Source organism: Pan troglodytes, chromosome 19, assembly GCF_028858775.2.
Source record: "Pan troglodytes isolate AG18354 chromosome 19, NHGRI_mPanTro3-v2.0_pri, whole genome shotgun sequence".
NCBI lineage: Eukaryota > Metazoa > Chordata > Mammalia > Primates > Hominidae > Pan > Pan troglodytes.
Window position 1 is genome coordinate 81,246,300 of NC_072417.2, and position 24,318 is coordinate 81,270,617.

General features: G+C 44.1%; 2 protein-coding genes across 4 annotated transcripts in view; one reads left to right on the top strand and one right to left on the bottom strand.

Annotated features, from left to right (window-relative positions):
• Positions 1-24,295, bottom strand: SLC16A6 (solute carrier family 16 member 6). 2 transcript variants are annotated; one of them, XM_523697.6, is made up of 7 exons: positions 24,068-24,295; positions 15,986-16,112; positions 11,073-11,311; positions 6,899-7,042; positions 5,614-5,742; positions 3,810-4,625; positions 1-2,315 (listed from the first exon to the last, which is right to left on the bottom strand). In XM_523697.6, the coding sequence occupies exons 3-7, from the start codon at positions 11,302-11,304 to the stop codon at positions 2,065-2,067; spliced, it is 1,572 nt and encodes a 523-aa protein (XP_523697.2). In that variant the 5' UTR covers positions 11,305-11,311; positions 15,986-16,112; positions 24,068-24,295; the 3' UTR covers positions 1-2,064. The 2 variants fall into 2 exon arrangements, with proteins under 2 accessions (XP_523697.2, XP_001165381.1); XM_001165381.4 differs by lacking the exon at positions 15,986-16,112.
• The window catches only part of ARSG (arylsulfatase G), a 187,640-nt gene that overhangs the window by 9,719 nt on the left and 153,603 nt on the right, over positions 1-24,318 (top strand). The window lies entirely within an intron of this gene.

Sequence of the window (24,318 nt, forward strand, 5' to 3'; positions counted from 1 at the left end):
TCTCTTTAAATAAAAAATCCATAAATTTATTGCAAATCTAGAAGTACCAGAATGTCACTAATACAGAACAGATCGGCAATCTTGTTTGTATTTTCTTCCAAACATTTAAAACCTTGATTATTGACATACTGAAATTGGCATACATTTTGTTTTCATGCAGATAACAGAATAGACATGGAGCAGATCCCTCAGAAATCAGTTATAAATATTAAATTGTATTGAACATTCATAGTAAAAAATATGTCGTAAAGTGCTGAAGTCATGTAAGTCTGCAAAACTGCCACAAGCTCAAAGTTCTCAAGCAGTGACAGAGATTTGCTACATCCACCTTGTTTTAGATTATGCCTGTTTTTGACAGACACTTTGTCATTTCCTCCCCCACCCTCCCCAAAGTTATATAGATTGTCCTATTTCTATGGCTGATAAGATGCTCTACAAAATGTAGCAGGTGGTGATGAACTATGCCACTTTCATTTCAGTGCAGAGAAATATTCAAGCTTGTGTGTACCTGTAACCAAACTAGGCTTGTTATGTTTTTCCCCCTGAGTTGTCATAAATTAACATTAACGATGAATAAAGATGGAGCAGCAAGCATTGACCATCACCTGCAGGGTGAGATTGTGGTAAAATAGGTGAGTAAAAAGTCCACCTATTATCCTGACACTTGCCCTCTTTACAGAAAACTGCTAACGTGAGCAATACTATACATGTAGTGTGACTCCAAAAAAAAGGAAGAATAAAACAAACAAAACAAAACAATGACCAGTTACCCGATACCTCTGGCAACTTAGAGCAATCAAGTCATGTGTTATAGAAGATGTAAATTGCAACTTGTAACTCGCTATAACATAATTGTCTCTGTTACCCCCATGTGAAATACAGAAATGCTTCAATAATTAGATGGTTTTTTCTTTAAATCAGAAATGCTTTAACAATTCTCTGAAATATAATTCTGATCAAAGAAGTTCCTCAAGTATTCTTAGATGATAAAACAAATTAGTTTTGAAAGCTAAGGCGATTTGCAATCCATTATTTTTTCCCCTTTAATAGCACGCGTTGCCCCTAATCAAATGGAAGAATCATGACAACTTGGCCTTTTATGAAAGTATTTTTACAAGATAAGACGTATTCTGTGAGGCATTTAAAGGACTGCAGAAAGGAGGTAAAAATGCTGCTTATGTCTCAGATTTTATTTCTTTTGATTACTTTAATCATCCTAGAATAACTTAATAATAAATAGCGGTTTAAATTAAAGACACTACAGTCACATATTTCTGTATAACTAAAAGCAACAGGAAACACATTTTTAAATGCCATTTTGTATATTCTGTACTGAAACACTTCTGGTAAGGACTGGCCATAAAAAGAAGTGGTAATCTTCACATTTATGAAGTTCAAGTTATATATATATATACTTAAAATTTGTTTATTAGTAAAATGTTTGGTCTTAAACTATATTTCATTTCAAGCAAGCAGAGGCCGTAATTTGTTAACGGGAACCTTGGTATTTTACAAAGGGTTTAACAAAAACTATTTATTCATATTTCTGAAAATTAGGAATTTTTAAAATGATTGAAGTCTTTTTTTTTTTGACTGGCCAATTTCATTTCAGTGACCTGGGTTGGATGTTGTTTTATTCAAGATAGTAGTTTATTCAGATAAGACCATAGGAAGAAAGAAAAGAAAAAAAGAAAATCATTTATCCCACATGAAAGCTTTTAAAACCACTTTGCCAGTTCATGTCACTATTTTAATATCGGAATGTGAACCAAAGAGTCTTTTTACATATCTTTTGTATTGCTACTGAATACAGCCAGATTTATATATGGAAGAGTGCTTGGTTGTTTTTTGTTTTGGCTTTAAAAACAAGCAGAAAAAAAAGCTTAAAACAAAACAAAACAAAACAAAAGCGATGTTGGTAGTGCTCTTCACATACACATTCCCTTTAAAATGTAGTTTTGAAAGTGGAGTAGAGGGGTTAGCTCCTCTACCTCCTTGTGTCCCCGTTGGGCCCACCCCATCCCTCTCCAGCCAACACAGTGGCTGTTGTTGTAAGAAAGTGTGTCATACCGGCTCCATTTGCACGTGAACTCTGTGCTCATTTTTTGCAAGATCCATTTCCAGAAAGTCTTCAGGTATGTCCTGTAAAGTCTTCCCACGATGGCTCACTACCTTTGTTTCACCTGAGTGATGACGCTGGCACAGTCCCTTCTTACACGGTCTCACCAGGGCGAGGCACACAGCAGCCAGGGCCATGCCAGCTGCGCAGGAGTAGAAGGCCCTGCTGTAGATCTTACTTTGGTCCACCAACAAACCTGGAAGAGAGCATGGCGTCCGTTAACAGCATCCTTCCTAGACATAAGCCCCTCACCCAGGCGACCATCCCATTCAGAAGCCTCTCAGTTTCATTGCCTTCCTTGTTTTCTTTTGTGTTTCTAAAGAAAAATGGGTGTTAAGGGCAGAAATCTTTACTAGACTGGAGAGGAGAAAGAGACAAACACCCAATATACTTGTTCTTGGGCTAAGTCTGTCCTCGCAGAGGACCTAAAACCTGGGACATTTCGATGCATACTTCTTTGAAAAGGTAATATTCTTCGGTAGGAAGGAACTGTATTATTTTCACTTGAGTTCACTTTAGGTTTTTTTTTTTTTTTTTTTTTTTTTTCAGACAGAGTTTTATTCTTGTTGCCCCAGCTGGAGTGCGATGGTGCAATCTCAGGTCACTGCAACCTCTGCCTCCCAGGTTCAAGCGATTCTCCTGCCTCAGCCTCCCGAATAGCTGGGATTAGAGGTGTCTGCCACCATGCCCAGCTACTTTTGTATTTTTAGTAGAGACGGGGTTTTGCCATGTTGGCCAGGCTGGTCTGGAACTCCTGACCTCAAATGATCCGCCCACCTCATCCTCCCAAAGTGTTGGGATTAGAGGCATGAGCCACTGCGCCCGGCCCGTTTTAGGTATCTTTTGACAGGGGGTACGATTTCTAATCACAAACACTTTAAAGACCCATTTGGGATCTAAGATATGAAACATACCTATGTCCCTCCTACAAGGAAATATTCTGTACAAATCAGTTAGGTATTTACAGAGTGCTGCTATCCATTCCCAAATACCTTTCCTAAGAAAGGAAGATGACTTACAGAAGTCCATTAGTTCTATCATTCCAAAAGTCAGGTGGGCTCTGAAGGTGATAAATCCATGAGTTCTTGCCTAGCATGAGAGAAGGCAAGGTGATAGAAAAAGCCTGGGTTGGCGGGTGCGGTGGCTCACACCTGTAATCCTAGTAGTTTGGGAGGCCAAGGCAGGCGGATCACGAGGTCAAGAGATTGAGACCATCCTGGCCAACATGGTGAAACCCCATCTCTACTAAAAATACAAAAATTAGCCAGGCGTGGTGGTGGGTGCCTGTAGTCCCAGCTACTCAGGAGGCTGAGGCAGGAGAATCACTTGAATCTGGGAGGTGGAGGTTGCAGTGAGCTGAGACTGCGCCACTGCACTCCAGCCTGGGTGATAGAGCGAGACTCCATCTCAAAAAAAAAAAAAGGCCTGGGTCAATCTGGACTACAGACACAGCTTCCAGTCCTGATTCGACCACTAATTTACCATCTGACCTTTAGCTTCAATTCTTTGGCCTTCAGTTTCCTCATATTTAAATCAAGAGGGCTGGCTCAGGTAATCTCTAATCCCTGGCAGCTCTAAAATTCAATGGAAATATAAAACGGCAGTAAGTTTTTTTATGGCTTGAACAGGAAGCTAGCACAATTCATAAGGGAAAGTAGACAAGCGTTTGTATTTTGTGTATTTAAATTACCTGCAAGGGGCGGTCCAGCCAGTCCTGCTATGCTCTGAATGAAGATGTAGACCCCAGCTGCAGAAGACATCTTCTCAATGCCCACAACATCATCCTCAGCAAGCAGTGGAATGTGGGTCCCTCCTATTGTTCCAACCATAAACCCAAAAAATATGCTGCATGACATTAGACCCCAGAATTCAGTAGCAAAAGTAAAGGCAAACAGAGACACAGTCAATAAGATGACGCAGATGAGCTCAATGTAAATCTTACGAATGGGCTCCCTGTTGAGGACAAAACCAGCTCCGATCCTTCCGAAAACTTCTGCAATGGCCATTGTAGATAATAAAAAAGCAGCGCGGTCCTGGTCAATGCCCAGACTGATGCCCAGAGGAATGATGTACAAGGAAGGTGCAAAGAATCCCAGTGTTGCAAAGAGACCAAATAATGCATAACAAATAAAACTTTTCTCTTTCAAAATGGAGAAGTCTAATAGCGGGGCTTTCTTTTCGCTTGGCCTGGGGCTGGTCTTCACCAGGACCTGCTGCATGTCGGCCTTCGGCTCCAGTTCCGGGTTAGTGTGAGTAGGCACATTTTTAGGTGAGGTAGTTAGTTCTACTCCTGAGTCAATGGAGTCTATTGAGGTTCGTGTTTTCTCATTTTCAAGCATATACTGCGCTTCTTTCCGATTTTCCTGGATGACTATTTTCGGTGACGCTGGTCCTCTGATGATGATGGGTCTGAGCAGTGCTCCGAAGATGACAATGTTTAACTGTAGTAGGCCCACGAAGAGGAGGCTGTATCTCCAGCCAATGCGCTCCTTCAGAGCCATGATTGCTTGAATAGGCAGGAGTGAAGAAGAAATAATATAAGGTCAATAATGGACTCACCGGGAGAAGCCATCGAGAAGAAATATGGATCCAGATTTTGTTATAAGTTCTGTGGAAATTTATTATACTCAGCAGTATGAATGTACTCAATCTTTATTTATTTATTTATTTATTTTTTGAGACGGAGTCTCACTCTGTCACCAGGCTGGAGTGCAATGGCCTGATCTCAGCTCACCGCAACCTCCACCTCCCGGGTTCAAGCGATTCTCCTGCCTCAGCCTCCTGAGTAGCTGGGACTATAGGCATGCGCCACCACGACCAGCCAATTTTTGTATTTTTAGTAGAGACAAGGTTTCACTGTGTTGGCCAGGATGGTCTCGATCTCTTGACCTTGTGATCCGCCTGCCTCGGCCTCCCAAAGTACTGGGATTACAGGCATGAGCCACTGCACCTGGCCTTTTTTTGTGTGTTTTAAGTAGAGACAGGTTTTTGCCATGTTGGCCAGGCTGGTCTCGATCACCTGACCTCAGGTGATCCGCCCACCTCAGCCTCCCAAAGTGCTGGGATTACAGGTGTAAGCCACCGTGCTCAGTTACAGATTTTGTTTTGAGATGATCTACACACAGATAAGAATGCTGTGTTTAGTAGCATAATCTAAATCCACATTGAATGTAGCTCTTTTGAAAAACGAGAGGACATAACAGGTGAATAATTGCAAATTACTAGATTATTCTGGAATGCATGTGTCAAGAAAGCCCTACCACTGCATATGTGCCCAGTTAGGAATTGAAACCTATTATTAAGGTGGTCTGAATACCTAAAGTGGGGGTTAGGGAGGACAGATCCTAAAAATGAGCTGGAGAAGAGACGTAAATAACGTCTCATTACACATACACTTAAAGTCATCCATACCGTTGGCAAAAGTTAGCGTAGCAAGAATACCTGAGTGATGTCTCTCATCCACATTCATACTTAGACTGTTGTAGTCCACCTACCTGGTGCGAAAGCAAACACAGCGAAACATTCTCCTGTGGAAGCAACTGCAGTGACTATGGAACGTCTTTTGCCAAAATATTGTGATAGGATGGTTACAGTTGGGAGAAAACTAAAGCAGTATCCCAGACCTGTGAAAGAAAAGTCAAAAAAGCCAATGAGACCCACATACTGCTTGAGACTGGAAGGATGCATTAAAAGATCTGGGATTTTTGGTTTTGCTTTTTGAATCTTAAGTTCTAGGAGCCAAGTAATTCATTCTGGACAAAGGTGATGTTGCAAAGAAAAATGGGTTTCATTAACGGTCTGGATAAACTTCAGTGGTTGTTTGGGATACTAAAAATATAACTTTTTTTTTTTATCTTTGCAACACTTTTTTTCAAATTGATATAATTCACAATGGATGAAACTATTATTGCATGAAATTTTATATAAGATTTGTATCTAGAAAGAAATAAGTCATTTCATATGTGCAGAAATACAGGAAAAATTTAAAGTCTGCAAATCTTAACAACTGTGTGTGTATCTATCATCTATGAGGAATATATGGCCTCCTTTTATTGTTCATTTCATTTTTTTTTTTAAACAGACAGGGTCTCACTCTGTTGCCCAGGCTGGAGTGCAGTGGTGTGATCACAGCTCACTGGAGCCTTGACCTCCCAGGCTCAAGTGATCCTCCCACCTCAGCCTCCAAAGTGATAGGATGGTTACAGCTGGGACCACAGGCACGCACCACCATGCTTGGCTAGTTTTTATTTTTTGTAGAGATGGAGTCTCCCTATGTTGCCCCAGTTGGTCTCAAACTGCTGGGCTCAAGTGATCCTCCTGTCTCAGCCTCCCGAAGCGCTGGGATTACAGGCATGAGCCACCATGCTGGCTACTCCTTTTAAATGGAAAAAGGTTTTCTTAGGCCCCCAAGAATAAGTCTGGCATGTTGCACTTCCCCTACAGCCCTGGATCCTCAGACACTGATGTGAGAAATACTGGCTACAGAAATTCGTCTTACTTTGTAAAAATGCTATCTTTTGGCTGCAAATACAGCAAAAGAGAAATTATCATCATCTTTGGTGAAGATCAAACAAAAGCCCTTGGGCACTTGAGAACAGATTCCCAGGTCCCCTGAAGTCCATATAGCTCAGTTCAAAACTACTGATCTGAGACACTGTTAATGTTAAAGAAAAAAAAGAAAGAGAAAGAAATATAGTTTGGCTTTAATTTCCTCCTTCCCCTTCCTTGTTCTTCAAACTAAGTGTCTAGACAACTTCTGAGCCAAAGAGGAACACTTACCAGAGATGATGCCAATGGCGACGTACATATGAGAAACCTCTTGTGAGAAGGAGGCGGCCACCATCCCGGTGCTGACAAGTAGCCCCCCCAACATCACCACCAGACGGTGTCCGAAACGATTGCTCAGGACTGTGGCGAGGGGAGCTGCCGGGAAAGAACAAAATGATATTTTAACTCACAGAGGCTTCAGGGTTAGCTGCCATAAGACTCCTTCCTCCACATCTTGCACATGGAGAAATGATGTCAAATACAAATATGGCCGAGCACAGTGGCTCATGCCTGTAATCCCAGCACTTTGGGAGGTTGAGGACGGAGGATCGCTTGAGCCCAGGAGTTCAAGACCAGCCTGGGCAACATGGTGAAACCCCGTCTCTACAAAAAATACAAAAATTAGCCAGGCATGGTGGTGTGCACCTGTAGTCCCAGCTACTTGGCAGGCAGAGATGGGAGGATTGTTTGAGCCTGGGAGGCAGACGATGCAGCGAGCCAAGATTGCACCACTGCACTCCATACTGGGTGACAGAGTGAGACCCTGTCTCAAGAAAAAACAAAACCAAACCATAACACATTTCATGCAAAGTCAGTGCAGGAATTATTTTACTGTTTGTTCAAATTCAACACGATTTGTCAGACTCCTGAAAGAGAAAGCCAGAATAACAGTATAAAACTTTTATCTATATTTTTAGATGACTCTGACTCACCATGAGCACCTATAAAATTAGATATGTATTTAATTTATGTTATTCTATAATAAAAATTGGTTTTCCTATGATTGCTTGAATTATTTTTTCTCTACTCACTACTTTGGATTCTTTTTAAAAAGCTCCATTTGGGGTCAGATTCTAGTTAGTTTCTTTTTTTTTTTTTTTTTTGAGATGGAGTTTTGCTCTTGTTGTCTAGGCTGGAGTGCAGTGGTGTGATCTCGGCTCACTGCAACCTCCACCTCCTGGGTTCAAGTGATTCTCCTGCCTCAGCCTCCCAAGTAGCTGGGATTACAGGCATGTGCCACCATGCCCGGCTGATTGTGTATTTTTAGTAGAGATGGGGTTTCTCCATGTTGGTCAGGCTGGTCTCGAACTACTGACCTCAGGTGATCTGCCCACCTCGGCCTCCCAAAGTGTTGGGATTACAGGCGTGAGCCACCGCGCCCAGCCTAGTTAGTTTCTTGACAGGATGAAAGAATGTGAATTCTAAGTTATGCACTCCTGAAGGAGAGTTGCTATGGGATAGATAATTGAAAGTGAATCATCATTTGCTTGGCTTCTATAAGCTGTATCCCCTAGGACATTTAAATCTGGCAAATTAGTTTCCTAGTTATAGGTTACTTAATATTAACTTGACAACAGTGACATAAGTGAGCCATTGAGAGTTGAGTCAAGGAACAACAACATGCTAGAAAAGGAAGTGGGAAAAAAAGGATTCCATTTTCTTGGGTTAGTCTATATGTATCTACTATGTTAACTATTAGAATACAGAGTAATCTTGGATGTAGCTCATAATAAAACCACTCTCATCATTTTGAGCCAGGATGTTAGCTCAAAGCATTAACAACTAGAATAATAGCATTTGGAAGAATTATCTTCTGGTATAATAGTATTAAGTGGAAATTTCTTGTTGACTACATTTTTATTTTTAGTTATAAAAGACCTAAAACTTAAGCTTTGGGATTTTCTTTTTATTTGGATTACCAAATGTAACATTTTAGTCCTAATTCATTTGTTATCTTTCTAAGAAGGTAATTAAGCATTCCACAATTTAAAAATTAAGTTATCTTGGCTGGGTGCGGTGGCTCACACCTGTAAATCCAGCACTTTGGGAGGCCGAAGCAGGTGGATCACGAGTTCAGGAGTTAGAGACTAGCCTGGCCAACATAGCAAAACCCCGTCTCTACTATAAAAATACAAAAAATTAGCCAGGCGTGGTGGCAGGTGCCTGTAATCCCAGCTATTCGGGAGGCTAAGGCAGGAGAATCACTTGAACCTGGGAGGCGGAGATTGCAGTGAGCTGAGACCGCACCACTGCACTCCAGCCTAGGAAACAAAGCAAGACTCCGTCTCAAAAAAAAAAAAAAAATTAAGTTATCTTGATACTCACTTAAAATAGAACCAGGAACGACTTCATGAAACTTGTAAGGGATAGTATGAGAACTAACAAGATAAATTTCTCTCTCTCTTTTTTTTTTTTTGAGACAGAGTCTTGCTCTGTCTCCCAGGCTGGAGTGCAGTGGCACAATCTCAGCTCACTGCAACCTCTGCCTCCCAGGATCAAGTGATTGTCCTGCCTCAGCCTTCCGAGTAGCTGGGATTACAGGTGCCCACCACCACACTCGGCTAACGAGAAATTTCTACCTTACGCAAAGGGTAAAAACATGTAGAACTGCCTTGTAAAGACATTCTATGGCTAAAAATGGACTACATTTAAAGAAGGGCTTTAATTTCAGCGATAACTTCAGAGATAACAGTTCCATGACAGTGTGTAAGGGTAAACTTAGGGAAGTTTAAGGTCAGCCTGGTTAACTTTATTTTTTTTATTTTTTGAGATGGGGTCTTGCTCTGTTGCCCAGGCTGGAATGCAATGGCATGATCATGGCTCACTGCAGCCTTGACCTCCCAGGCTCAAGCGATCCTCGCTCTGCAGCCTCCTGAGTAGCTGGGATCACAGGTGTGTACCACCATGCCCGGCCAATTTTTTATTTTAATTTTTTGTAGAGATGGAGTCTTGCTATGTTGCCCAGGCTAGTCTCAAACTCTAGGGCTCAAGCAATCCTTTCATCTTGGCCTCCCAGAGTGCTGGGATTACAGACGTGAGCCACCATGCCCAGCTTGGTTAACTTTCTGAGGTGAGTTCAACAGCCCTTTTCTCTTAGAAAACCCTTGGCAATTATTTCTGACAGACCAATGAACTCATGAGACCTGGCATGTATATCCAATAGCCCTTTATAGGACCAAGTGAAGATTAGTATGTTAAAAATGATACTGAAGCCCCATTTTATTTTATGCGATTGGGTCTGGGAGTATATTATGTAATGATGAATCAGTGAAGTCCTTTAGGGAAACAGGTGCTTGGAATTCAGAAGGTCTCCTCAGAACAATATTTGTAATTTCACCTTATCTCCTTGTACACATCTCATTTTGCTTCATGCATCCACATTTACATGTTTCCACTTGGAATTATGAGATTGGGGCCTGGTATGTCAGCAATTATTATTATTATTATTTTGAGATGGAGTCTCACACTGTCACCCAGGCTGGAGTGCAATGGCACGATCTGGGCTTACTGCAACCTCCACCTCCCAGGTTCACACGATTCTCCTACCTCAGCCTCCTGAGTGCTGGGATTACAGGCACATACCACCATGCCCAGTTAATTTTTTGTATTTTTAGTAGAGAGGGGGGTTTCACTATGTTGGTCAGGCTGGTCTCGAATTCCTGACCTCGTGATCCACCTGCCTCGGCTTTCCAAAGTGCTGGGATTACAGGCGTGAGCCACCGCGCCCGGCCGCAACTTTTTTCTTTTCTTTTTTTTTTTTTTTGAGACGGAGTCTTGCTCTGTCGCCCAGGCTGGAGTGCAGTGGTGTGATCTCAGCTCACTGCAACCTCCGCCTCCCGGGTTCAAGCAATTCTCGTGCCTCAGCCTCCCAAGTACCGAGGATTACAAGTGCAAACCACTGTGCCTGGCTAATTTTTCTATTTTCAGTAGAGATGGGGGTTTCACCATGTTGGCCAGCCTGGTCTTGAACTCCTGACCTCAAGTGATCCACCCACCTTGACCTCTCCAAGTGCTTACAGGTGTGAGCCACTGTGCCCGGCCATCAGCAACTTTTTGATGTTGCTTCTTACACAGTGACTATATCCTCACATCCTCACAAAAGGAGGTTGACTGCACTCCTCAAGGGAATCTACAGAATCCTAAGAGTGTGCAGACAGCAGATGTTTAATACATGTGTGTTAAACTGAAGGCTGTCATGGCTGGCAAATAAGGCTTTTTTTCTTCAGTGCCTTTTGTTTCTTGCCAATCCTCAATGCTCTGAAAACCCTGTTAGTCAGGGCTAGGAAGGACCAACAGGCATATAAGGGAATGAAAGCATCACAAACACATCGACTACCATTACCAAGGTAGCCAAATTAAAAGGGCCCTATACTTACGTCGTGGTTAGGCCGAAAGATGTACTAACCTGAAAATGTTAAGACAAACACACAGATTGAGATTATCCATGAGATCCTGCTATTGGATTCATTAAAACTGTCCATTAAGTCATTAAAGAAGACACCAAATGTCTTGATGATGCCGTAGGTGAAGACTTCAACGAAGAAAAATGAAACAGCTACCGCCCAGCCCCATCCTCCATCAGGCACTTCAGTATACACATTGGCTTTGGAACAAAGCTTTAATTTATTTTGGGTCATTCTTAATCTGAAAGAAAAAGTTAAAAGCAATTCAGATCAGCAATAGCATGAGGATCGATGATTCTCATACTCTTAAGCAAACAACAGATAAGAACTACTTACCCCATTTCTTAAGTTGTTGAATATTTATTTATTTATTTATTTATTTATTTATTTATTTATTGAGATGGAGTCTTGCTCTGTCATCCAGGCTAGAGTGCAGTGGCATGATCTCAGCTCACTGCAACCTCTGCAATTCTCCTACCTCAGCCTCCCAAGTAGCTGGGACTACAGGCATGTGCCACCACACCCAGCTAATGTTTTTTATTTTTCCTTTTTTTTTTTTTTTTTTTTGAGACAGAGTCTCACTCTGTTGCCCAGGCTGCAGTGTAGTTGTGTGATCTTGGCTCACTGAAATCTCTGCCTCCCGGGTTCAAGTGATTCTCCTGCCTCAGCCTCCCGAGTAGCTGGGATTACAGACGCCCACCATCACACCCGGCTAATTTTTGTATTTTTAGTAGAGATGGGGTTTTGCCATGTTGGCCAGGCTGGGCTCAAACTCCTGACCTCAAGGGATCCACCCGCCTTGACCTCCCAAAATGCTGGGATTATAGGCATGAGCCACCACACCCGGCTGATTGTTGAATATTTAAATCATGTACAAGCAGTATAAAGTATTTGGATAATTTTATGCATATATATGTATATACAAATCTTGGTATTGTATATGGGGCCTCCCAAAAAGAAAGTTAAATGGGAAAAACAGACATGAAGAACAAGAGCAGAATATTTAGAAGCATATTGAAGGACACCAAATGGCCACCAGACCAAGTATTAATGCTGACCTTGAAGGACTCAACTTAGGCAAAAAAAGACTGAATTGACCATAGGGAATGTTGATCAGAAATGAAGCCTAGAAAACGGAGGCTGAAAAGCAAACATTGGCCGTGCATCCAGCACCTTCCACCGAGTAAGTGTTTGAGATACCATAAGCATCTCTGCTTGATGTCCCTGGCCACCGTGATCACCCAGTCAACTCTTCTTCCCCGCCATTTTCTACTCAGTAAGCAATATTCTGATTATGATTTGGTGTTCCATGTGGATGTACCTACACAGACACAATGTCACTATAAATCAAAATGAGGGCATTCTGTCTTCTGGGAGTTTGTTAAGCAGGTGTAATTTCCTCAAAGTTGACCACCACTTAGTATATTAGCAATTGAATTTCCAAGTACATGATGATACTCTAGAATATGGTGTCTAAATAAGGTACTATTATACAAGCCTGTAGGGCCCCATCTGGACACCAGTTAACTGAGTTACCCCTAACCTCACTGTGCCTCTCCATTCAAACTGCAACAAACATCAGAACAAGCTGACCTGTCTTAACACTTCTAAGGAGACATTGACATTGACGTTGGTTTAACTTAAGTCTTCTGGATTGGGCTCTAGCACATGAATACTGTCTTTTTCAAAGCCTCTGTAATTACATATACTTTGAAACAGTCATGTGTATTTTTAGCCTAACTAAAAATTAATGATATCTATAATAATCAATGAGTCCATGGTCTTCGAGCTCTTAATGGCAACCAACTTCAAGTTTAAGAATTCTTTATGGCTGGGCACGGTGGCTCACACCTGTAATCCCAGCACTTTGGGAGGCCGAGGCGGGTGGATCACCTGAGTTCAGGAGTTCGAGACCAGCCTGGCCAACATGGCAAAACCCCGTCTCTACTAAAACTACAAAAATTAGCTGGGCATGGTGGCAGGCACCTGTAATCCCAGCTACTCAGGAAGCTGAGGCAGGAGAATTGCTTGAACCTGGGAGGAGGAGGTTGCAGTGAGCTGAGACTGCGCCACTGCACTCCAGCCTGGGCAACAGAGCAACTCTGTCTCAAAAAAAAAAAAAAAAAAAAAAAGAATTATTTATATATGACCCAAAGCAATCTACAGAGTGGATTCCTATCAAAATACCAATGACATTCTTCACAGAAATAGAAGAAAAAAATCCTAAAATTTGTATGGAACCACAAAAGATCATGAATAGCCAAAGCCATCCTGAAAAAAAAAAACAAAGCTGGAGGCATCACACTAACAGACCTCAAAATATATGACAACACGACAGTAATCAAAACAGCATGGTACTGGCATAAAAACAGACACACTGACCAATGGAACAGAAGAGAGAACCCTGAAATTAATCCACGTGTCTGCACCCAACTGATTTTTGGCAAAGGTGCCAAAGACATTCATTGGAGAAAGTTCAGTCTCTTCAATAAATGGCACTTTGAAAACTGGATATCAATACAAACAATGAAACTAAATCCCCACCTTTCACCCTATACAACAATCAACCAAAAATGGATCAAAGACTTAAATGTAAGACCTAAAACTATAAAACTACTAGAAGAAAACATAGGGGAAACACTTTAGGACATTTGTCTGAGGAAAGATTTTTATGGATAAGACTGGAAGAGCACACACAACAAAAGCAGAAATAAACATGGGATTATATTAAGCTAAACAGATTCTGCGCAGCAAAGGAAACATATCAACAGAGTGAGGCCAGGTGTAGTGTGTCACGCTATAATCCCAGCACTTCGGGATGCCAAGGTGGGTGGATTGCCTGAGCTAAGGAGTTTGAGACCAGCCTGGGCAACATGGTGAGATGCCATCCTTACTGAAAATACGAAAAATTAGCTGGGCCTGGTGGCACACACCTGTAGTCCCAGCTGCTTGGGAGGCTGAGGGATGAGGATTGCTTGAATCCAGGAGGTGGAGGTTGCAGTGAGCTGAGATCATGCCACTTCACTCTAGCCTGGGTGACAGAAGGAGACTCCGCCTCCAAAAAAAAAAAAAGAATGAAAAGACAACCCACAGAAGGGTAGAAAATATTTGCAAACTATTCATCTGACAGGGGATTAACAGCCAGAATATACAAGGAACTCAAACATCTTAACAGCAAAAAAACTCCCCAACAATCTGACTTAAAAATGGGTGAACAGGCTGGTGGTGGTGGCTCACGCCTGTAATCCCAGCACTTTGGGAGGCTGAGGCGGGTGGATCATGAGGTCAAGAGATCGAGACCATCCTGGCCAACATAGTGAAATCCCGTCTCTACTAAAAATACAAAAATTAGCTGGGCGTGGTGGCATGCACCTCTACAGCTGTAGTCCCAGCTACTCGCGAGGCTGAGGCAGGAGACTCACTTGAACCCGGGAGGTGGAGGTTGCAGTGAGCCGAGATCGTGCCACTGTACTCCAGCCTGGTGACACAGCGAGACTCTGTCTCAAAAAAATAAATAAATAAAATGGGCGAATAATCTGAGCAGACATTTCTCAAAAGACATACATATGGCCAACAAATATATGAAAAAATGCTCAACATCACAAATCATTATGGAAATCCAAATCAAAACCACAGTGAGGTATCATCTTACCTCATTTGGGATGGCTATGATCAGAAGACAAAAAAATAACAAATGCTGGCAAGGATGCGGAGAAAAGAACTCTTATACACTGTTGGTGGGAATGTAAACTAGTACGGCCAATAAGGAGAACAGTATGGAGCTTCCTCAAAAAACTACAAATATAGGAACACTTTTACACTGCTGGTGGGACTGTAAACTAGTTCAACCATGGTGGAAGACAGTGTGGCAATTCCTCAAGGATCTAGAACTGGAAATACCATTTGACCCAGCCATCCCATTACTGGGTATATACCCAAAGGATTATAAATCATGCTGCTATAAAGACACATGCACACGTATGTTTATTGCGGCACTATTCACAATAGCAAAGACTTGGAACCAACCCAAATGTCCATCAATGATAGACTGGATTAAGAAAATGTGGCACATATACACCATGGAATACTATGCAGCCATAAAAAAGGCTTTGTAGGGACATGGATGAAGCTGGAAACCATCATTCTCGGCAAACTATCGCAAGGACAAAAAAAACAAACACCACATGTTCTCACTCATAGGTGGGAATTGAACAATGAGAACACTTGGACACAGGAAGGGGAACATCACACACCGGGGCCTGTCGTGGGGTGGGGGAAGGGGGAGGGATAGCATTAGGAGATATACCTAATGTTAAATGACGAGTTAATGGGTGCAGCACACCAACATGGCACATCTATACATATGTAACAAATCTGCACGTTGTGCACATGTACCCTAGAACTTAAATTAAAAAAAAAAAAAACTACAAATAGGACCAGGCGCAGTGGCTCACGCCTGTAATCCCAGCACTTTGGGAAACTGAGGCTGGAGGATTGCTTGAGCCCTGCAGTTTGAGAACAGCCTGGGTAATATAGGGAGACGCTGTCTCTACAAAAAAGTGTAAAAAAAAATTAGCAGGGCCGGGCATGGTGGCTCATGCCTGTAATCCCAGAACTTTGGGAGGCCGAGATGGGTGGATCATGAGATCAGGAGTTTGAGAGCAGTCTGGCCAACATAGTGAAACCCCATCTCTACTAAAAATACAAAAAAAAAAAAAAGGCCAGGTGTGGTGGTGGGTGCCTGTAACCCCAGCTACTTGGGAGGCTGAGGCAGGAGAATTGCTTGAACCCCAGAGGTGGAGGTTGCAGTGAGCTGAGATTGTGCCACTGCACTCCAGCCCAGGTGACAGTGCAAGACTCCACCTCAAAAAAAAAAAAAAAGAAAAGAAAATTAGCGGGGTGTGGTGACACATACCTGTAGTCCCAGTCACTTGGGTGGCTGAGGTGGGAGGATTGCTTGAGTTGAGGCTGGAAGCTTGAGGCGGCAGTAAGAAGTGATCACACTACTGCACTCTTGCCTGAATGACAGAGCAAGACCCTGTCTAAAAAAAAAATTTTTTTAAGTTGGCTGGCGTGGTGGCTCACACCCATAATCCTATCACTTTAGGAGGTCGAGGTGGATGGGTCACTTGAGGTGGGCGGGGCGCAGTGGCTCATGCCTGTAATCCTAACACTTTGGGAGGCCGAGGCAGGCGAATCACAAGGTCAGGAGATCGAGACCATTCTGGCAAACACGATGAAACCCCGTCTCTACTAAAAATACAAAAAAATTAGCCAGGCGTGGGGGTGGGCGCCTGTAGTCCCAGCTACTCCGGAGGCTGAGGCAGGAGAATGGCGTGAACCCTGGAGGCGGAGCTTGCATTGAGCCGAGATCGCACCACTGCACTCCAGCCTGGGTGACAGAGTGAGACTCTGTAACAAAAAAAAAAAAAAAAAAAAAAGGCCAGGCACAGTGGCTCACGCCTGTAATCCCAGCACACTTTGGGAAGCTGAGGCAGGTGGATCACCTGAGGTTGGGAGTTTGAAACCAGCCTGACCAACATGGAGAAACCCTGTCTCTACTAACAAACTATAGAAACGATCCCTGAAAGTATAGTCTTGAAACCCTGTCTCTACTAAAAAAAAATACAAAATTAGCCGGGTGTGGTGGCGCACGCCTGTAATCCCAGCTACACGGGAGGCTGAGGCAGGAGAATCACTTGAACCTGGAAGGCAGAGGTTGTGGTGAGCCGAGATCGTGCTATTGCACTCCAGCCTGGGCAAAAAGAGCAAAACTCCGTCTCAAAAAAAAAAAAAAAGACCAGCCTGGCCAACATAGCAAAACACTGTCTCTACTAAAAATACAAAAATTAGTAGTAGCACGAGCCTGTTATCCCAGCTACCCAGGAGGCTGAGGCACGAGAATCACTTGAACCTAGGAGGCGGAGGTTGCAGTGAGCCGAGGTCACACCACTGCACTCCAGCCTGGGCAATAGAGTGAGACTCTGTCTCAAAAAAAAAAAAAAAAAAAAAAAAAAAAAGCTGGGCGCAGTGGCTCATGCCTGTAATCCTTTGGGAGGCCGAGGCAGGTGGATCACTTGAGGTCAGGAGTTTGAGACCAGCCTAGCCAACATGGTGAAACCCGGTGTCTGCTAAAAATGCAAAAACTAGCCAGGTGTGGTGGCACGTGCCTGTAGTCCCAGCTGCTCAGGAGGCTGAGGGAGGAGGATCACTTGAACCCGGGAGGCAGAGGTTGCAATGAGCCAAGATCGTGCCACTGCACTCCAGTCTGGGTGACAGAGCAAGACTCTGTCTAAAATAAATAAATAAAATAATAAATAAAATGTAAAAAGAAAATTCTTTACAATTATACAATTGTATACAGGTGAATTTTCAGGGTCAGGGTGCATTATATCCTTTATATCCTTTCCTAGCCATAAGTTGTTGGGTCAAAGTTACTAAGGCAAAGGTTTTATTGAAAGTAGAAGGCAACTGAAAAATAACAGGACACAACCTCATCTATCCAACAGACTTGCTGGTTTTCTATTTTTAAAATCTAATGTTCTGAATTTACTCTACAAATCTTAAAAAGCAGCAAATCTGATCTAACTTAATATCATTCATCCTACTGATAGCACCATTCCCACTGTAGCCTAGTACTTGGGAAGGACTATATATTCACTTTATACACTATTATGGCTAAATATTTGGTTGATTAAAATAAGGCATAAGATGCTGTAAGGTGAGTATGCTCTTTGCAGCAAAGGCCTTTGCATTTTGATGTGTGTTGATATGTCATAAATTATATGCTCACAAAATCTGAGGTCTATTTCTCTTTGTACAACCCCATGTCCCCGGACCCCGCCTGTACCTTGTACACAGCTTGTATTTATTTTTGCAACAAAATACCTATCAGGTGCCAGGTCCTCGCTTTCACTATAGGAGCACTACAGTGAAAAGACCAAGAGATGGTCTCTGCCTCCATGGACTAAAATATTTGCTGATGATGATGCTAAGGAAAATGAATGCATCTGAAATGCATCCTATGTAAATGATTCAACCACATCTTGCCAGAGTTCAGCACATTTCTGACAAGCAGTCAGGACTCAGTAGCTACTAAGACCAAGGTCAAATTGGCACAGTTGTTCTAACCCAGAAATGTGCCCAGAAGGTCTTAAGAGTTTTAATGGAGGGCTCAGGACCACCTTGAAACAAAACATATAGTGATAAAATTTGATAAAGACCCTAGAGAGACGTGGAGTGCAGTGGCACGATCATAGCTCACTGCAGCCTCAAAACTCCTGGGCTCGTGCAGGGCACGGTGGCTCACACCTGTAATCCCAGCACTTTGGGAGGCCGAGGCGGGTGGATTGCCTTAGGTCAGGTTTCGAGATCAGCCTGGCCAACATGGTGAAACCCCGTCTCTACTAAAATTACAAAAATTAGCCTGGTGTGGTGGTGCGCACCTGTACTCCCAGCTACTCGGGAGGCTGCGGTGGGAGAACTGCTTGAACCCAGGAGGCAGAGGTTGCAGTGAGCTGAGATTGTGCCGCTGCGCTCCAGCCTGGGTGACAAGAATGAGACTCCGTCTCAAAAAGCAAAAACAAAAAAACTCCTGGGCTCAAGTGACCCTCCTCAGCCTCTCAAGTGGCTAGGACTATAGGTATGTGCTACCATGCCCAGCCAATTTTTTTTTTTTTTTAATTTATGTTTTGAGATGGAGTCCAGGCTGGAATGCAGTGGCATGATTTCGGCTCACTGCCACCTCCACCCCCCCAGGTTCAAGCAATTCTTTGCGTCAGCCTCCCAAGTAGCTGGGATTACAGACGCCCACCACCATGCCCAGCTAATTTTTTGTACTTTTAGTAGAGACAGGGTTTCACCATGTTGGCCAGGCCGGTCTGGAACTCCTGACCTCGTGATCCACCCCCCTCGGCCTCCCAAAGTGCTGGGATTACAGATGTGAGCCACTGCGCCTGGCATAATTTTTATTTTTTGTAGAGACAGGGTCTCACCATGTGGACTGGGCTGTGGGTTGCATTTAGATGAGTGGGACCAGATTGCAGTTTTTGTATGAGCTGAGATTACCTGCCATCATGAGAAGGCTCTGTCTGGCCAGCACTGAAGTTCTGGTGCCAGCTGCCCCTTTCCTCTCTTCCCTTGCCTGTATCATCAGATGTTTACACTTGCAAAAGGGATGGGGCTAGGATGAATCTGTAACCCCTGAATAGAGTTAGAATTATTGAATGTTAAAGCTGAAGGGGAAAATTGAGGTCATCTTTTTCAATTCCTTTTTGTAAAATCTTACTCATTTTGTAAAATCGGGAAACTGATCCCCAAGAGGTGAAGTCACTTGACTGAAATAGCCCAATACTGAATCTCCTGCCTTCCAGGGCTCCTGCTGTACAAGCCTACAGGAGAGCATTTTATTGTATTTAATTTTTTTGAGATGGAGTCTTGCTATGTCACCTAGGCTGAAGTGCAGTGGCACGATCTTGGCTCACTGCAACCTTAGCCTCCCGGGTTCAAGCGATTCTCCTGCCTCAGCCTCCCGAGTAGCTGGGATTACAGGCACCCACCATCATGCCCGGCTAATTTTTGTATTTTTAGTAGAGATGAGGTTTCATTATGTTAGCTAGGCTGGTCTCGAACTCCTGACCTCAAGTGATCTGCCCGCCTTGGCCTCCCAAAGTGTGGGATTACAGGTGTGAGAAACAGCTGATACTTTTGAATTTAGTACTGAATTCTATTAATCAACTGATGGCTTAAGCGAAGCCTGGTGGCCCAAGGAAACTGAGCTCGGAGAAAGTGTAAATGCTAGATGGTTCTTGCAAACATGGGTGTAAAGTAGCTAGCTGGTCATTGCTTAGATCTATTCTATGACAGCTGTTTAGAAGATGGTGGACTTTCTGTTTTTGTTTTTGGAGATGGAGTTTCGCTCTTGTTGCCTAGGCTGGAGTGCCATGGCACGATCTCAGCTCACTGCAACCTCCACCTCCCGGGTTCAAGTGATTCTCCTGCCTTAGCCTCCCAAGAAGCTGGGATTACAGGCGTGCGCCACCATGCCCGGCTAATTTTGTTTTAGTAGAGATGGAGTTTCACCATGTTGGTCAGGCTGGTCTTGAACTCCTAACCTCAGGTGATCTGCCTGCTTTGCCTCCCAAAGTGATAGTATTAAACGTTAGATAGTATCTAAACGATAGTGCTGGGATTACACGCGTGAGCCAGCATGCCCAGCCTTCTTCTTCTTTTTTTTTTTTTTTTAATAGAGACAGGGTCTCCCTATGTTGCCTAGGCTGGTCTGGAACTCCCGGACTCAAGCGATCCTCCCACCTCGGCCTCCCAAAGTGTTAGTGTTAAACGTGTGAGCCACCTCACCTAGCCAGATGGTGGACTATTCATTTCTATTTCCTTTCTGAGCCACTGCTGGAAAGTTAATTCCTTAGTTTTTTTAAAAAACTCTGCTTTATGTCTGAGCTATTCTACTCTAGCTAGAGCCACATATAACTTTCACCTGCATTCTTGGGTTTTTGGACAGAAGCTTTCTTTTCTTTTTATAACTGAGATCTCCATCAAGGAAAGATGACACCCTGAACCCCATCCTACCCCCAAGGTTTATGCCTTTATCATCCTAAAGCATCCTATGTCCTATTATATTTAGCTTTGAAGATAAGACCACAAGATAAAGTAATAACAGGATAACCTGGTTTCTGAACCTTCCTGGGTGATAATACCTGTATTTAAGTAAAGTCATGCACAGGTCTTTCCTTAAAAAACCGAGTCATAAGGGGAGAAAGTGCTTGGTTGCAGAATAAAACCCTTCCTGGACTCTTCTCCCTTTTTTCTTTTCTCTTCTCTTCTTCTCTTCTCTCTCTCTTTCTCTCTCTCTCTCTCCCCCCCTCCCTCCCTCCTTTCTTTTTTTTTTTTTGGGGGGGAGGGATGGAGTCTCAGTCTGTCTCCCAGGCTGGAGCACAGTGGTGCGATCTCAGCCCACTGCAAGCTCTGCCTCCCGGGTTCAAGCGACTCTCCTGCCTCAGCCTCCTGAGTAGTTGGGATTAAAGGCGCATGCCACCACACCCGGCTATTTTTTTTTTTTTTTTTTTTTTGTATTTTTAGTAGAGACAGGGTTTCACCATGTTGGTCAGACTGGTCTCAAACTCCTGACCTTGTGATCCACCTGCCTCAGCCTCCCAAAGTGCTGGGATTACAGGCGTGAGCCACTGTGCCTGGCCTTCTCCTTTTCTTTTTTTCCATTCCTTCAGCAGGCCAAACCTTCTGTCTCTGCAAACAAAGCAACTGAGGCCTGAATTTTGAACTTATTTATGCAGAAGCCTCTGTAAGTTCCAGAATATAAAAGTTTATCTGTCCACTTTGGTCTGTGGCCATGTGAATTTATCTGATGGGTAGGGATATTTTTCAGCTGTGTAGGGATCTAACTGGTGAGGCAAGCTGAGTCATCCTGCCCATCAACCCCTGCTTTACGGATGATGGAATTTAGGCAAATCACTTCACTTCCCCATTTTCAATGTCAATGTAAAATCAAGGTAAATGTAAAAAAGGGAGTTGAACTAGACTCTGATGAGCTTAGATCTCTTCCTGCCCTAATAGTCTATACTTCTATGACAGCCTTTGACCGTCGCTTGCTTTAATCCTTCTAAGCCCTTTGAAGGCAAGGCCGAAGAGTTGGTCTTCTTAAAGCTCTTAGGCCATATTTGTTAATTTCTGTGTACCATTAACTGGCTGCACAGTTATGGAAACCACAGAATCCTGAACTTCTAGAACTTCTATCATCTGTAAAGCATGGGTTGTCAGGGGAGTCTCTCAAGCCTTTTCCAACTTACAAAACTCGACAATTCTGAATGGGGGTTCCCGGCAGCCATCTTCCCTTCACCCTAGTGTTCTTCTGGAGGAAGTACAATGACACAATCCACGGGCAGTTTGGAGGATTTCCTAGTAGCATGTGGTTAAGTGTCCCCTTAAATAAATGAGTATTGGCCGGGTGCGGTAGCTCATGCCTATAATCCCAGCAATTAGGGAGGCCGAAGCAGGCAGATTACTTGAGCCCAGGAGTTTGAGACCAACCCGGGCAACATAGTGAGACTGTGTCTCTACAAAAAAATTAAAAAATGAGGTGAGAGGATCGCTTGAGCCCGGGAGGTCGAGGCTGCAATGAGCAGAGATCACGCTACTGCACTCCCATGATGGGAGTGAGACCCTGCCTCTAAACAAATAAATAAGTAGGTATCTTGCCAAAGGCTTGGAAATCCGCTATCCTTGGGAGTTTCACTGTGATTTAATTTGTTGAGAGAAGATTTGGTCCGAGGGCATGAAAAAAATTGGATTATTGTAGACCATCAGAGTGTTATTCCAGGGCCAGCTAAGAGCAAGGTTCAAAACGCAGGCTCTGGATGGAAATGGGGTGGCTACTGTTGTAGGCAGACCCCGAGCAAAAGCACTGCGGATTTCTCTTCTTCTTAAAGGCGTAGCCCGGAGAACAGCTTTGACAAGTTGTTTCTGGCCCAAGTTGTCAAAACCAGTCTGTAATTGGCTAAAGTTCATCTGCATTCTCTATTTAAAAAAAATTTCCAAACCTAACCTGGATAGCTGCCTCACGATGTTGAATCACTGGCTACAACCGAGTCACCATTTTACAAGACTATGGTGTTGAAACCTGAGCCCCTAATTTAAGTGTCCTCCTCAGGAGTTCCACTGAGGAAAGTCCTTTTTCGGAAACCACAGAAGGAAAACTCAGGGTTAGTGGTACTCATTACACTGGAAGGAGCTTTTCCACTTGGCTGCATTGTTTATTTACACACTGTAAGTTCCTATTTTGGACACTCTTCCCTTAATTATGAGAAGAGGGGTTTCTATTATATCATCTGGCCGGATGTATTGTTGACCCCAAAAATGCCACATAACGGTGCTTGGGACATGGGGAGATGCATGGTTTAGAGATTTCAGCATAAGCACTTGGCATCTTTTTTTACAAGCAAGACACCTATCTTACCATGATTTGCAAAAACAATCAGATCACTGAGAAATCTCATTCCCGGGGTAGAAACCATCTCCTGCGAGAAGGAGCTGGCACGGAGTGTCTAACCGTGCAAACAAAACCGGCTTCCAGGTTGACAAGTTGTAATTGCTCTTCCCCAGTTGGCTCCGGGGAGCTTTTTCTAAGACTGACGCCCCCCGTGTTTGGTGACATTTTATATACGCCACCTAACAAACTTCTATGACCTGTCTTGCTAGGGTGGGGGGAATAAAAAGAAAAGACGACAACAACCTAGAAGGAAATAACCCATTTCCTCTGCAAAACCATCTTCCCTTGCCACGGAACTGCTCGGCGACACCAGCGCTTTCCTGCGGTTGGCAGCCCGGGAACCTTGAAGTTGCGCGGGACCGGCCGTCAGCCGCTGACAGTTCTGACAGTCCAGGTGGAGGACCCGTGCTCTGCCGGGAAATCCCCGCCTTCCCGCTGGGGACAAACGGTGGCCGCCGCAGGGAGTGCTGTGTTTGGGGGTCGGGGGAGGCAGGGAGCCCCACTTTCCCTCGCGCTGCCTCAGTGCCCGGCCTGCGTGCGCGCGCCAGCCTGGGGAAGGAAGGTACCTCTGACATTTCGCTCCTGCGACGCGCAGGCAACTTCATGCGGAAAATCCGCGGAGGGGCTGAGCCTGGAGCCCCCGACTCTTCCGACGTCCCGGAGCCCCCAACCCGGGGCAGGGGGGGCACTCAAAGGCCAGGCGTGCCTTTAGGTATCTTCCGGGACCCAACTGTACCAGGGTCACGGACATTCAACTCTCAGCTACCCACACCGGCGCGAGCGCGTCATCCCGGTGGCCCTGGGCATTCCTAACTGTCAGAGCGAATATTTTTGGGAATAACCTCTCCAAAATGTGAAGATGTTCAGTGGTCTCCTCCGCCTCCCATCCCAAAAAAAGGCCCCAACACATATTTTTTAAAAAACAACCCACATCCCACAATCAAACTTTTAAACATGTAAAATAATAAACCAACTCACCAAGTTAGAAGGGAAGAGAATAAACCCCAAAAGGCTCCCAATAAGGCAGAGGCTTGGCCTCCCCCTCCTTATAAGCCGCTCGGTAACATGAGAAAAGGATTAACCCCTTAGGGGGCGGGCCCGACTCTAGCGCAAGTTGGCTCGGGCTGGTGAGGCCGGAGCGCCCGGGCCCTCCACCCACTCCCGCGACTCCGGCACCCGAGCCACACCCTCCCCCCACCCCCCGCCCCGGCCGCCTGCGACCCGGGCCG

Bases quoted from the DNA above. Each gene is read 5' to 3' on its own strand.
- SLC16A6 (XM_001165381.4), bottom strand. From the start codon at position 11,304: ATGACCCAAAATAAATTAAAGCTTTGTTCCAAAGCCAATGTGTATACT. The intron at 7,043-11,072 runs GTTAGTACATCT...CTTTCCCGGCAG, and splicing joins GTTTGTCTTAACATTTTCAG to CTCCCCTCGCCACAGTCCTG. The intron at 5,743-6,898 runs GTAAGTGTTCCT...TTTCTTTCACAG, and splicing joins CGCCATTGGCATCATCTCTG to GTCTGGGATACTGCTTTAGT.